Consider the following 10,899-nt stretch of genomic DNA (forward strand, 5'->3'; position numbering starts at 1 on the left):
GTCCTTTTGGGGGGTTTTATCGGTTCAAAGTATATAACAGAGCTGTTGGTAATGGTGGGAAAATGTCTTTTCTGGGCCCTTTTCCAATCATGCCTGGGAAGTTTTAAAATCGAAGTTTCTTGATCGTAAATGTCGATTTTTTCTACAAAATTAAGACGCAGAATTTGTTTAAAGGAAATATTAAAGGGTTTATATAGTTTACCTCGATTTCTTGCCATTGCATGACAGTGAATTTGACAGAAAAACGATCAGAAACTATAAATTTAAGATATATACAGAGTGGTCTAGTTTTTCTTAATTTTGTTACTTTGTGAAACCCTTGCTAAGCCTAATTAGAATTTACACAGAGAAAAAAACATAAAGATTATTTAAGCAGGGATGTGAAAGTAAAACACTAGTTCTTAACGTGTAAAAACTATTTTCTACGTGTAAAAATAGTTTTTGACGAAATATGTATGCCAACGAAGAGAAACGAAGTGAAATATTCTTGTTCTTTTTTTATTTTTTACATTTTTTACGGGTATTTTGAACAAAAACGTAAAAAAAACAAGAACAGGCGCATATTTACGCAACCCTGGTTAGGAAATATAGAGATTTTATAATCTAAAAAGGGGGTAGTGAAGCAAATAAAACAACTTATTTCAATTACCATACTTTTATTATTAACAGTGAATATAAGCGTTAGAAGACTAGTTATAATAAGAGCACTTATATATACTTTTTAATAATTTTATCCGTTACAAAAATAATATACATAAATTCGTATCAAGTACTTATACAGGAGTCATAAAAAAATAACACACCATAGCAATATAACTAATATGGTAACGTGTGCTTTGTCAAAACTTTTTCTTTCCTTTGGGAATCCAAAAAAATACTAATTTACAGATAATACTAACAAAATTTATCTGTATTTATAAATACAGGGTGTTTTTTATTACATATAGTAAAAAAAACGATAATTTTATACTTAAATTTAAGTGTTATTCCCCTGCCAAACAAAAAATGGCACTAAAAACCTCTTTAAAAAGAAAACTAAATTTTTCAACCCCAAAAAGATCAACCTACAGCTAAAATTATACCTATTTATACATTATTATGTATATATGTGAGAAATAAAGATGTGTATTATCATTTTGTAACATCAATACAATACAAACTTAGGTAATACAAGCTGTACAATCTGACTAGAACTGTAAGTGACATAAACAGAAATCTGTGTTTATGTAATGCTGTTTGCTTGGGTAAATGATTATTACAGATGTAGAGAACGTTTTTGCTAACGTTTTTAAGTTATAACATGCCACAATAAAGAGCTGTATAAAATAAAAATAAATAATTAATTGATATATAAAAGTTCCTAAAAAATTATAAACATATTTTGAGAGCTTATGTGATTTTATTTTTAAATTAAATTTAATGAAGTAAAAGTATACAAAAAGAAACGATTTTTCAAACTTATTAAAGCTATTTTCTCGCTATTTTAACTTGGTTTATTTAAAAAAAAATTAGTTGGATGAAAAAATCAGTAGAATAGTTATATATTTCAAAAAATATGAACATTTTTTTAGATATTTTCCTATAAAAATTGAGTAGGTAATCTATATAGTATAATAGGAAATAAATATACAACAAAAAACTATAAACATTTTAAGTTTGGTTAACAAGTCGGGAAAGATTTCGACAGATGACATTGAAAAAAATGACAGTTCAACTGTCACTGTCACGGATACTCCTTTTGGACATACTATAGGTAGTTTTCTAATGTTTATGTTTTTTTTCTCTTTATTTGTCTCCTATTATACCTAGATTTAGTTTGATAAAAACAGAAAAAAAATTAAAAATAAATTTAAATACATATCTTTAATTCTAATAATAATCCTAAAGAAAAAAAAATATACAAAGTTGTCTTATAAGTATATATTTATCTTATTTCATAAACAACTTTGTATTAGCGATAAAAGAGTTCAAGAAATTAACAATTATTTTCTGAAATGTTTCAAATTTTTGAAATTACGTAAGAAAAAAACTCCAATAAATTTTTTTTGAAAAAAAAATGGTACTTAACATTTACCTTAATTTATTTATAGAAAAAAACTTGAGAAAAAGATATGTTACATTTGATTATATTTTATCGAGAAAAAAAAACGGCGTCATGTTAGTCTTCGAAATGTCACTCACGCCAATCATTCACACTCAAATCCGTTGAGTAAAAACTATTTTTTGAAAATAGCTCCATATTAATTAATAATTTTTGGAAATTTTTACGTCAATTTATAACAAGTGACAGAAATAATTTTAATCGTAATTAATTGTAATTTCAAAGTCTACCGTGACATCATTTTTTTAAATTTCTCGATATTACGGTATTTCAAACACTATCTCTTACTAAACAGCTTTAGAAGAAATACACCGAAAAATTATTTTTTTTTCAGAAAAAAAATTAAAACTAAAAAAAAAATTTTAACCAAAAACATTCTCTAGTGATCAATCAATCGTGCCCCCACCCTCTCCCGTTTGTGATGACGAATTATCACTCTGATTCTGTTCAGTATCTGGTGATGTGTACATAATATTCGCTGATATTATAATAGGGTATACCAAATCCTTATCAAAGGACATAATTTGGATTTCCTCACCCTTTGAAAGACTTACCTTCTGTATCTTTGATTGTTTGGTGTAGATTATTTGCTTCTGTTCGTTCAGCCTTACCACAGTAACCCTATTTGATCCGACATAAAAAAACGAATGTTTAAAATTAATTTACATGTAACAAATTAAAAAAGTTTCTAGAAAGTTTCTTATAAATGTATAGTCTTCAAATTTTTTCCTCTATTTGTAATGGTAACGGTATTATTTGTCAAATTTCATAGTTCTGGGTCAACGGAAAATACCCAATAAATGTTGATTCCAAGAGTGCCCAAATATAATTTTTGGCGGCATAAACATATCTTTTTTTACGTTAACTTAGAAGTTTGATTTTTCACAGCTTCAAGAGACTGTAAACCTGAGTAAATGGTTTTAATTTCAACTCGATAGGTCCACGCGTTCCCGAGATAAAGGGTCTGGATCAGGGTTGGGTAACGACGCGTAGAAAATTAATTTTCTACCTGTATGTAGAAAAATACGTAGAAAATGTATAAAATCTGAGAACAGGTACAAAATTAATTTTGTACATTTAAAGCCGTTTTTTCACACTTCTAAAATCTTCTTTTCGTTGTTCCTTTTTTTAATTTTACCATAGAAAGCCTGTGGATTCATAAACTACATACATATAATAATAATTATTGTAGTTTTTAGTTCTTACTTTCATTGTGTTAGATGTTTTTCTTTTGTTGTTCTGTTTGAGTCTTACCAAAGTTCACAGAATTACATAGAATTGTTATGTAAACTTTGATCTTCAATTGAAAACTTTTAAGATATCTGTAAACTTCGACTATAGTGTGTAACAAATAAATGTAAACTCAAAAAAGGCTTAGAATATACAAAACTAATTTTCTACGTCCGGACATGTAAAAAATGTAGAAAATTAATTTTCTACGTGTAGAAAATACGGTAGAAAATTTTCTACCTACCCAAGCCTGTCTTGATAGAATAACTTAAAAAAAATGATTCAGATGAAGTTCAGAAAAGTCAAACAAATCAGCAAAATTCCAAATCAAATTCAAATGTGCCAATTGAAAATAAATAAAACACAAAAGAAAAAAATAGAGAAAAAAATAAAAATTAAAAAAAAGTTAAAATATAATGAAAAAAAATTCTAAAAATAAAAATAATTAATTTACCTGATGGCCACATGTCGGGTGGTTTGGAAGCTCAACAACTGCTCGAATTCAGATCTGTGGTTCCTCTTAATGGACAGGCTGGATCCATCAGTGATCATGAGCAAATCCATGCCAAAATGAAAACCTGTCCACCTCCATATATGACGATCTTTCGTGTTTATCACCCTCCCACATCTCAAACTGTCTTTCAAGAAAATTTCGTCGGCTAGATCGTTTGGACTAAAATAAAAAAAATTGTATTTTAATTTTTTAAAATATTTTGAGGAAATTTATTTAGTTTTTTGTACCCTTTGTCATCATTTTGATTGACCCTCAATACAGTTTTCCACTGCTGTAGAACAACGGGGTTTAACCAAGACTTTGGGATTATATTGTCCCTCATGATTAACAAGACATCAAGCTGATGTGAGATAAGATTTTGTAATCTTAGACCTTGAAAAACTGGGATAAAACATCTGCCATCGATTGAGTACAAATACGGAGTCTTATCTAAATAATAAAAAAAAACATTCATTTAAAAACAACCATATAGAGTGTGTTAAAAAAGTCCTTACCAGTTCGCGAACAAAAATACTCATTGACACTGGAAATACTGGGTTCATTTTCATCCATGTGATGTATGAGGTACATCCAGTATTTCAGCATAACATATATGGAATATTCCGTCTGGATTACAAACAAGTCTGGATGGCTTACTAACTTAGTCATTAAAGATATGGGGATTGTCTTGAGTTCGGCGTGGGAATGATTGAAGTAGTGTGGCATTAAATTAATTAAAAACCATCGAAAACAAGCTTCTTGAAGCTTACGATCACCATATTGGCAGGCTGCGTTATAGTAGTCAAGTGAAGTCTAAAAAAATAGTCAGAATTTATATGTATATTTATTTGGGACACCCTGTAGTTATAATCAAAGTTACAGAGTTATAGAAAGCTACAGATTTTTTACTAATTTTTAAGTTTAGTATTGTTAAAAATTATAAACTTATTTTCAGCACCCTGTAAATAAGATATATAACTAATATTATGACGCACCCTGTATACTCACAATTTTTTTCATGATATATCATACAATGGAAAAAAAACGGCGTCAGCGTTGGCTACGAAATGAAGATCGCTGTCATTTTATATGTAAAATATTCTTAAAGTGTAAAATTATATGAGAAATGTCATTGATTGTCATTTCCAAGCCAACTGACGCCGTTTTTTTCTTGATCATATGGTATTTCTTCCATCGAAGAGATTTATAATCAAGCTTTGACTCTTAAAAAGCTTGCACCCCATATAATTTTACATATAAAGTGACAGCGACCTTGATTTCATCTCTGACGCCGTTTTTTTTTATCACATTGTATTAAATTTAGTTTAAAATTTCATCAAGCCAAGTGTGTAAAATAAAACTTTTTGATGCTTTCAAACATGAGATAACAAAAATCAATAGAGTTGTCTTACCTTAGGGTTGATTGTCTCCATCATTACTTCAGTACACTGTTCGATTAGCCCATCCAGTTGAAACATTGTGGCTGTAGCTAATATAGGTACTATTTCCAATGGATTTAGGGCTATGTCTGAATTATATAAAGATCCGAACACCACCTGTAAAGCTATTTAAAAAATAAATAAATAATAGGTACTAAACAGGAAATAAAAAAATACTAACAATCCTGAGTAATGAGTGGATCAACTATATCAATTGTGATATATTTCTGAGTTGTCTCTAGCCACGATCCCAAGAACATACTGGCAAAATATGGACTCTGGCAGAGATAGACTCTATGCAAATGATGTTCTTTACCTAGAGCACAGATTGTAATGTCTGAGTTTTTTCCTTCCAAAAATAGTGCTTGGTATATGTACTTTGCAGTACATAATAACTTCTTCCTAAATAAGAGACATAATCTTATGTACAATAGAAAAAAAAATTGGGTAAAAAACATACCTTTTAGGAGTATGTAATGCAATTTCAATCACTTTATTGACCTCTTCATCCTCTGATTCAGAATGTTTCCTTTTTCTTCCCGTTACGAAGTTTGTCACATTGTCAACGATATTTTGTGTTGATATTCTACCACCCATTGTATCAGAAATACGATTAACTAAAAATATGAACTCTATTAACAAAATAACAACAAACACTACAAATTAAAGTGTATTTACCTTTAGGAGTACAAACTAGTCTAATAATCCTAGAGCAATAACAAAATAAATGACATGCAATGAGAAATTACTAGTTTTATTCTTATATAATTAATTTACAAACAGAAAACGAAAAGAATCACTGGCTATATCCTTAAATGGAAGTTAACTTTCGTTGTTTATACACAGGCCGTCCGAGTAAATCATGTTTTATCTCATTATAACACTTTATCTTGTTTTGACAACTATTTCACCAGATACTTCAGACACAAACTTGAGTTCGAACTATTCCAAAATGTGAGAAAATTTGCTTTTTTAGGTAAAGCAACGAAAAAAACGTCCAGCAAAAACAAACAGATTCGAAACTACGCCACTGAAAACCCATAAAAAATCGCAATAACCGTCAGAAATGTAGGTTAAACGTTCCCTCTGTTGCCAAACGTTTATGCTTTAAGCGTGCTTTAAGTACAGATTTTTATAAATACATAGTAGATTTTTAATAACTATGCTTGTTGATCAATACAGTATTTGTATAAAATTACAACGAAAACGTTCAGTTACCATTTCTTTATGAATAAACTACGGTTTTCGTATAAAAAAGCATTTAATTTGATTTCAAATTAGGGTTTTGACAACTTCCTTAACTACTTGGCAACGTGGACCACCTACAAAAAATTGTAAACAAGCAGTACCTAACCTAAACCTTTACGTCATCTTCCAAAATAGAGAAAACTTGCTGCCTGAATATCAAATACATAATTTTAACTGTTTTCGTATGTGGTAATCGACGAAGAATGTCGTAATACACGCCTGGATCGACTCCTGTGTTTACCAAGATGCTTAAAATATACCGATCGAGCCTTTCTACAAAATTGCAACATCCATTCATAGCAAATATTCCTTTGAAGATCAATCTTGAGAGTTTTATAGATGAAAATAGGAATTTAGGACGTGAAGAGCACTGTTTACCAACTAAAAATGAGAAAACGTTACAAGCAACTAAATTTTCTTCATTAAATAATGTACAGAATAACCGAAAATGTAATTTTTCTCCGAATTTGTTAGGGCAGCAAGTATTAACCTTTCATGGACTGAATTTATCACAAAAACGAAGCTACTCAGTTCAATCCTCAATTGAATCATTTGCTCAAACCCAATCTGGAATTTTTAAGTTGCTTTCGGAAAGTCCCCCGGTTGAATATTGCCAGAAGTTTTTACTGTCCATTCATGATATCACAGGATTACCATGGTGGGCTAGTATAATTTGTTCTACAGTGCTTGTTAGGTACCAAATTGCTTTACCATTTATTTAATAACAACAGTAGATAATAAAACTATTTTAGAACAACTATAACTTTACCTTTAGCAGTATATCAACAATATATTTTAGCAAAATTAGAAAATCTAAAACTTGAACTACCTGATTTGGTGAAGGAACTTAAAAAAGAGACTGCTATAGCAGTTAGATTATATGGATGGGACGAACCGACAGCTAGAAGGGCATATTATAAATCAGTATGGAGGAATATCTTGTAAAATTTATTAATTACTCATTCAATGTGTTTGTTTTTAGCTGAGGAAGTTGTGGAATAATCTGATCATTAGGGATAACTGTCATCCACTTAAAACAACAATATTGTTGTGGTTTCAAATACCGATATGGATATCCTTATCTGTGAGTTTGAGGAATATGGTTTATATGTTACCAGTGCCAGATTATCATGCTCAATTGATATTTACTGAGTTTCAAGTGGGTGGTTTTGGATTTATACCAAACCTGACCATTCCAGATCAATCATGGATATTTCCTGTAGCCCTAGGGCTTATAAATTTACTGATTATTGAGGTAAAATTTTCTATTACGTTTTCGTCAGTTTAATGTAACATTTTAATACAAATTTTAGATCCAGCAATTGTCTAGACCTCCGAATTTACCAGTGAGTGGTTTCCAGAAGTTTGTCACAAATGCTTTCAGGGTTTTCTCTGTGATTTTAGTTCCTATATCTGCCAGTGTCCCATCGGTATGATTTCTATAGATTTTTCTGCATTAGTATTGTATTTTTCTTATTCTAGTGTTTGGTTCTCTATTGGACAACGTCTAGTACATATGGATTGTTACAAAATTTGCTGTTAATGTCTCCAAAAGTGAAAGGATTTTTGAGAATACCGAAAACCACAGCGGTAGATCCTTACAAGACTCTACTGTCTAACGTTAAAACCAGATTTAAAATAAGTTGACAAGATTCAATAGCATATTTAGGCATTATCTTAATTTAATGAAATATATTTGTTTATAAATTTTCAAGAACAATATGATTTTAAAAAAATAATGGTATATGATTCTGATTCCTCTGAAAAAGAAGTTCCATTACAGCCTTAACAATCATTAGCCCATCATTTTGTTAAGAAGAAGATCGTATTCTAACCTCACAAATTTGAAAGAATTTTTCCAGTTTTATTTTACGAAATTTTTCCTAAATTCTAAGTAAAATGAATAGTATAGGCGAAGCCTGTACAGACCTAAAAAAAGAATACGACGATTGCTTTAACGCTTGGTTCTCGGATCATTTTCTAAGAGGTAGAACGAACGATTCAATATGCGCACCTTTACTTAAGGTGTATCAACATTGCATTAAGGTATGTAATAACTTTAAAATCAATATTTTATTAACACACAAGATACGTATTTCTTTCAGAAAGCTATGAAGGAACAGAATCTAGACTATGATGAAGTGAGAAAAGACCTTCTGGGTACAGAAAAGGAAAAAATACCGCCTGTAGAAGCAAATAAAAAATCGAAATCATAACTAAATAAAATCAATCACATCTCTCTTTTGTAGATCTCACAATCACTCCTCTAATTTTACTATACTGAAAAGTAGGGCAAACAGTCACTAAAAAGTGTGTGTTTAGTTCATTCAACCAAAGAACATCAAGCACAGCAAGTACTTTGCATAAAAGCGTGCAGATTTAAAGAAATGTGATTTCCTCTGAAGTCTCTATGCAATTAAAGACACAAAACGTTATTATTTATTGTTGTTAATGCTACCTTAAGTTATTTTAATACAAACACTACTAGTTAATTGTTATGTGTGAATGTTTGTAATAACGTAAATAAAGTTTGTTGATTTTATTGTTACTTTGATCAAAATATATACATATAAAAAAATAGAAAACCTTTCGCAATAAATTAAAGTCCTATATCTACACAGGGTGAATGAAATATTTAAGTCATTTAGCCTTTTAAATGACCTGGAGGTAACGGTATGTCAAATACTACCGGTAGATTATTTGGTATATAGTTGATGTCGCATGTTGAAGCGTTAACAAAAATTATTTTACCATCTGATGTTACTCCATAGCCTAAAATACATTCTTTAAATATAGAAAAATAAAAAACCCATTTAGTACCTTCATGTATATGACCAAATATATGGTATTTCGGTTGAATCCTTTTTTGAACTGTGTATAATAATTCTGTACATCCCGCCCTAACACCAGAGCAAACTAAATCACCATGTCCTAAAGGGGGTGTATGAGTTATAAGGACATCAGTATCAGAAGGTATTCTGTTCCATTTATTTAAACATTCTGAGCCTCGAGGTAAATTAAATGCCCAATTCCCAAACTCTGGCTGCCTGAATATTTGTAAAATATCATAAATAAACTTTAATAATAACATTAAATAGTATTTCTCTTACTTATTTCAATAAGTCCACTCACCAGGGCGTTCCATATATTTTTATGCCACAAATTTCTAGGCCTGAGTCTTCTAAATATGTACAATTTGTTAGATATTGTCTGATATTTTCAGTGTTTACTGCATCGTTAATGTTGTCTTTCGTTTTACCATAGTGAGGTACTTCATCAGTCATATCTCTTGACTGTGACTCAATTTTCTTCTTAAAAAGGTTTGTGAATTTTTCATCAAAGCTTAATTCGTGATTTCCAGCTATTACAATCTTGTGTTTGTGTGGTAACGTTCCTAAAACACAGAAAATACTTTTAGTTCAACATAACTTACAGTGTAAGACATATTTACCTATCCATTTATCAAAAGAAAGAACCTCATCTTTTTGGCCACACTTTGTAAAATCTCCGGCATGAATAAAGACATCTCCGTCAGGTATATCAAACATTATGTTACGAATTAAGGAATGTGTATCACTCATACATACAAACCGTAGTTTGTTCGGTTCAACTGGTTTTTGAGGAATTTTTACGTTTAGTTTGTACATTTTCTGGGTTTTGCTTATTTCCTTCCATGCCGCTGTAGGCCTATCGGATAGAGGATGCACAGATACTTCGTTATCCATAATTTTCTGTTAGAATTCCAATTTTTGTTAAAGTATTTCTGATCTATAACCTGTGCAGGAAATGACAAGCATAATATGAATTGATTTTTAATTCCCTCACTTAAACTATAGATAAAATCCAGGTTCTAGTTTTTAAACACTTATCTCTTTAACTGTTATATAATAGAAAAAATGTATTTCTAAATGTATCATAGAAAAAACATGGAAAATCATAGAGAGCTTTTCTGAAATTTCACTCTGATTTGATTTGAGAGATTTGAGAGGTTAACATAGGTCAGTAGCGGAGAATGTGTGTTTTTTACACTTTAAAATATCTGAATTAATCAATTTTTTTATGTAATTACAAGCTGCAAGTCATTTTTCACATAACAGACACTAAAAAAAGATATTAAATTGATTAGATAACATCATTTTTATCAAAACAATAATTCACACACGTTATGCAATTTTGTTGACGAAATGGTGAAGGTATTTTTTTAATAAATGTTACAGTTTAATACTTATGCAACTCAGTATACACAAATTAATTAGGATTTTTTAAAATCAATTTTTCTCTGTAGATAGAAAGTTTTTAAAACTATTTTTAATAAAATAACCCAGGAAAATAATGTTTACAACTATTGATATTCGAGCTTAGATATGTATTTATTCTAAAAGTATATA

The 10,899-nt window shown here is 29.8% G+C and overlaps 4 protein-coding genes across 6 annotated transcripts; 2 read left to right on the top strand and 2 right to left on the bottom strand.

Moving 5' to 3' along the window:
* Nucleotides 1-202: 202 nt before the first annotated feature.
* Nucleotides 203-6,432, bottom strand: LOC115878957 (protein germ cell-less). Its single transcript, XM_030895563.1, has 8 exons — nucleotides 5,942-6,432; nucleotides 5,724-5,880; nucleotides 5,445-5,665; nucleotides 5,237-5,388; nucleotides 4,340-4,637; nucleotides 4,073-4,274; nucleotides 3,786-4,004; nucleotides 203-2,722 (listed from the first exon to the last, which is right to left on the bottom strand). The coding sequence occupies exons 2-8, from the start codon at nucleotides 5,858-5,860 to the stop codon at nucleotides 2,488-2,490; spliced, it is 1,464 nt and encodes a 487-aa protein (XP_030751423.1). The 5' UTR covers nucleotides 5,861-5,880; nucleotides 5,942-6,432; the 3' UTR covers nucleotides 203-2,487.
* Nucleotides 6,433-6,518: 86 nt separating this feature from the next.
* LOC115878958 (cytochrome c oxidase assembly protein COX18, mitochondrial) lies at nucleotides 6,519-8,207 on the top strand. Its single transcript, XM_030895564.1, has 5 exons — nucleotides 6,519-7,205; nucleotides 7,264-7,435; nucleotides 7,494-7,766; nucleotides 7,825-7,941; nucleotides 7,994-8,207. Exons 1-5 carry the CDS (start codon nucleotides 6,757-6,759, stop codon nucleotides 8,156-8,158), a joined length of 1,176 nt encoding a protein of 391 aa, XP_030751424.1. The 5' UTR covers nucleotides 6,519-6,756; the 3' UTR covers nucleotides 8,159-8,207.
* Nucleotides 8,208-8,241: 34 nt separating this feature from the next.
* Nucleotides 8,242-9,053, top strand: LOC115878961 (TP53-regulated inhibitor of apoptosis 1-like). Of its 3 annotated transcripts, none has more exons than XM_030895567.1 (3): nucleotides 8,242-8,557; nucleotides 8,617-8,703; nucleotides 8,761-9,053. In XM_030895567.1, the coding sequence occupies exons 1-3, from the start codon at nucleotides 8,411-8,413 to the stop codon at nucleotides 8,779-8,781; spliced, it is 255 nt and encodes an 84-aa protein (XP_030751427.1). In that variant the 5' UTR covers nucleotides 8,242-8,410; the 3' UTR covers nucleotides 8,782-9,053. The 3 variants fall into 3 exon arrangements, with proteins under 3 accessions (XP_030751427.1, XP_030751426.1, XP_030751428.1); XM_030895568.1 differs by having other exon boundaries at nucleotides 8,244-8,557; nucleotides 8,617-8,697; XM_030895566.1 differs by having other exon boundaries at nucleotides 8,243-8,557; nucleotides 8,617-9,053.
* LOC115878960 (UPF0046 protein C25E10.12) lies at nucleotides 9,036-10,681 on the bottom strand. The gene is made up of 4 exons (XM_030895565.1): nucleotides 9,963-10,681; nucleotides 9,644-9,905; nucleotides 9,332-9,558; nucleotides 9,036-9,283 (listed from the first exon to the last, which is right to left on the bottom strand). Exons 1-4 carry the CDS (start codon nucleotides 10,234-10,236, stop codon nucleotides 9,156-9,158), a joined length of 891 nt encoding a protein of 296 aa, XP_030751425.1. The 5' UTR covers nucleotides 10,237-10,681; the 3' UTR covers nucleotides 9,036-9,155.
* Nucleotides 10,682-10,899: the final 218 nt, after the last annotated feature.

The sequence above is a fragment of the Sitophilus oryzae genome, unplaced genomic scaffold, assembly GCF_002938485.1.
Source record: "Sitophilus oryzae breed Bouriz unplaced genomic scaffold, Soryzae_2.0 scaffold_154_pilon_pilon, whole genome shotgun sequence".
NCBI lineage: Eukaryota > Metazoa > Arthropoda > Insecta > Coleoptera > Curculionidae > Sitophilus > Sitophilus oryzae.

Coding starts and splice junctions, on each gene's coding strand:
- LOC115878961 (XM_030895566.1), top strand. CDS start 8,411: ATGAATAGTATAGGCGAAGCCTGTACAGACCTAAAAAAAGAATACGAC. Junction 8,558..8,616: donor TGTATCAACATTGCATTAAG/GTATGTAATAAC, acceptor TATTTCTTTCAG/AAAGCTATGAAGGAACAGAA.
- LOC115878958 (XM_030895564.1), top strand. CDS start 6,757: ATGCTTAAAATATACCGATCGAGCCTTTCTACAAAATTGCAACATCCA. Junction 7,436..7,493: donor GAAGGGCATATTATAAATCA/GTATGGAGGAAT, acceptor GTTTGTTTTTAG/CTGAGGAAGTTGTGGAATAA. Junction 7,767..7,824: donor TAAATTTACTGATTATTGAG/GTAAAATTTTCT, acceptor TACAAATTTTAG/ATCCAGCAATTGTCTAGACC.
- LOC115878960 (XM_030895565.1), bottom strand. CDS start 10,236: ATGGATAACGAAGTATCTGTGCATCCTCTATCCGATAGGCCTACAGCG. Junction 9,559..9,643: donor AAAATATATGGAACGCCCTG/GTGAGTGGACTT, acceptor ACAAATATTCAG/GCAGCCAGAGTTTGGGAATT. Junction 9,284..9,331: donor ATTTGGTCATATACATGAAG/GTACTAAATGGG, acceptor AATGTATTTTAG/GCTATGGAGTAACATCAGAT.
- LOC115878957 (XM_030895563.1), bottom strand. CDS start 5,860: ATGGGTGGTAGAATATCAACACAAAATATCGTTGACAATGTGACAAAC. Junction 4,005..4,072: donor AATCAAAATGATGACAAAGG/GTACAAAAAACT, acceptor TTTTTATTTTAG/TCCAAACGATCTAGCCGACG. Junction 2,723..3,785: donor ACCCGACATGTGGCCATCAG/GTAAATTAATTA, acceptor CGGATCAAATAG/GGTTACTGTGGTAAGGCTGA.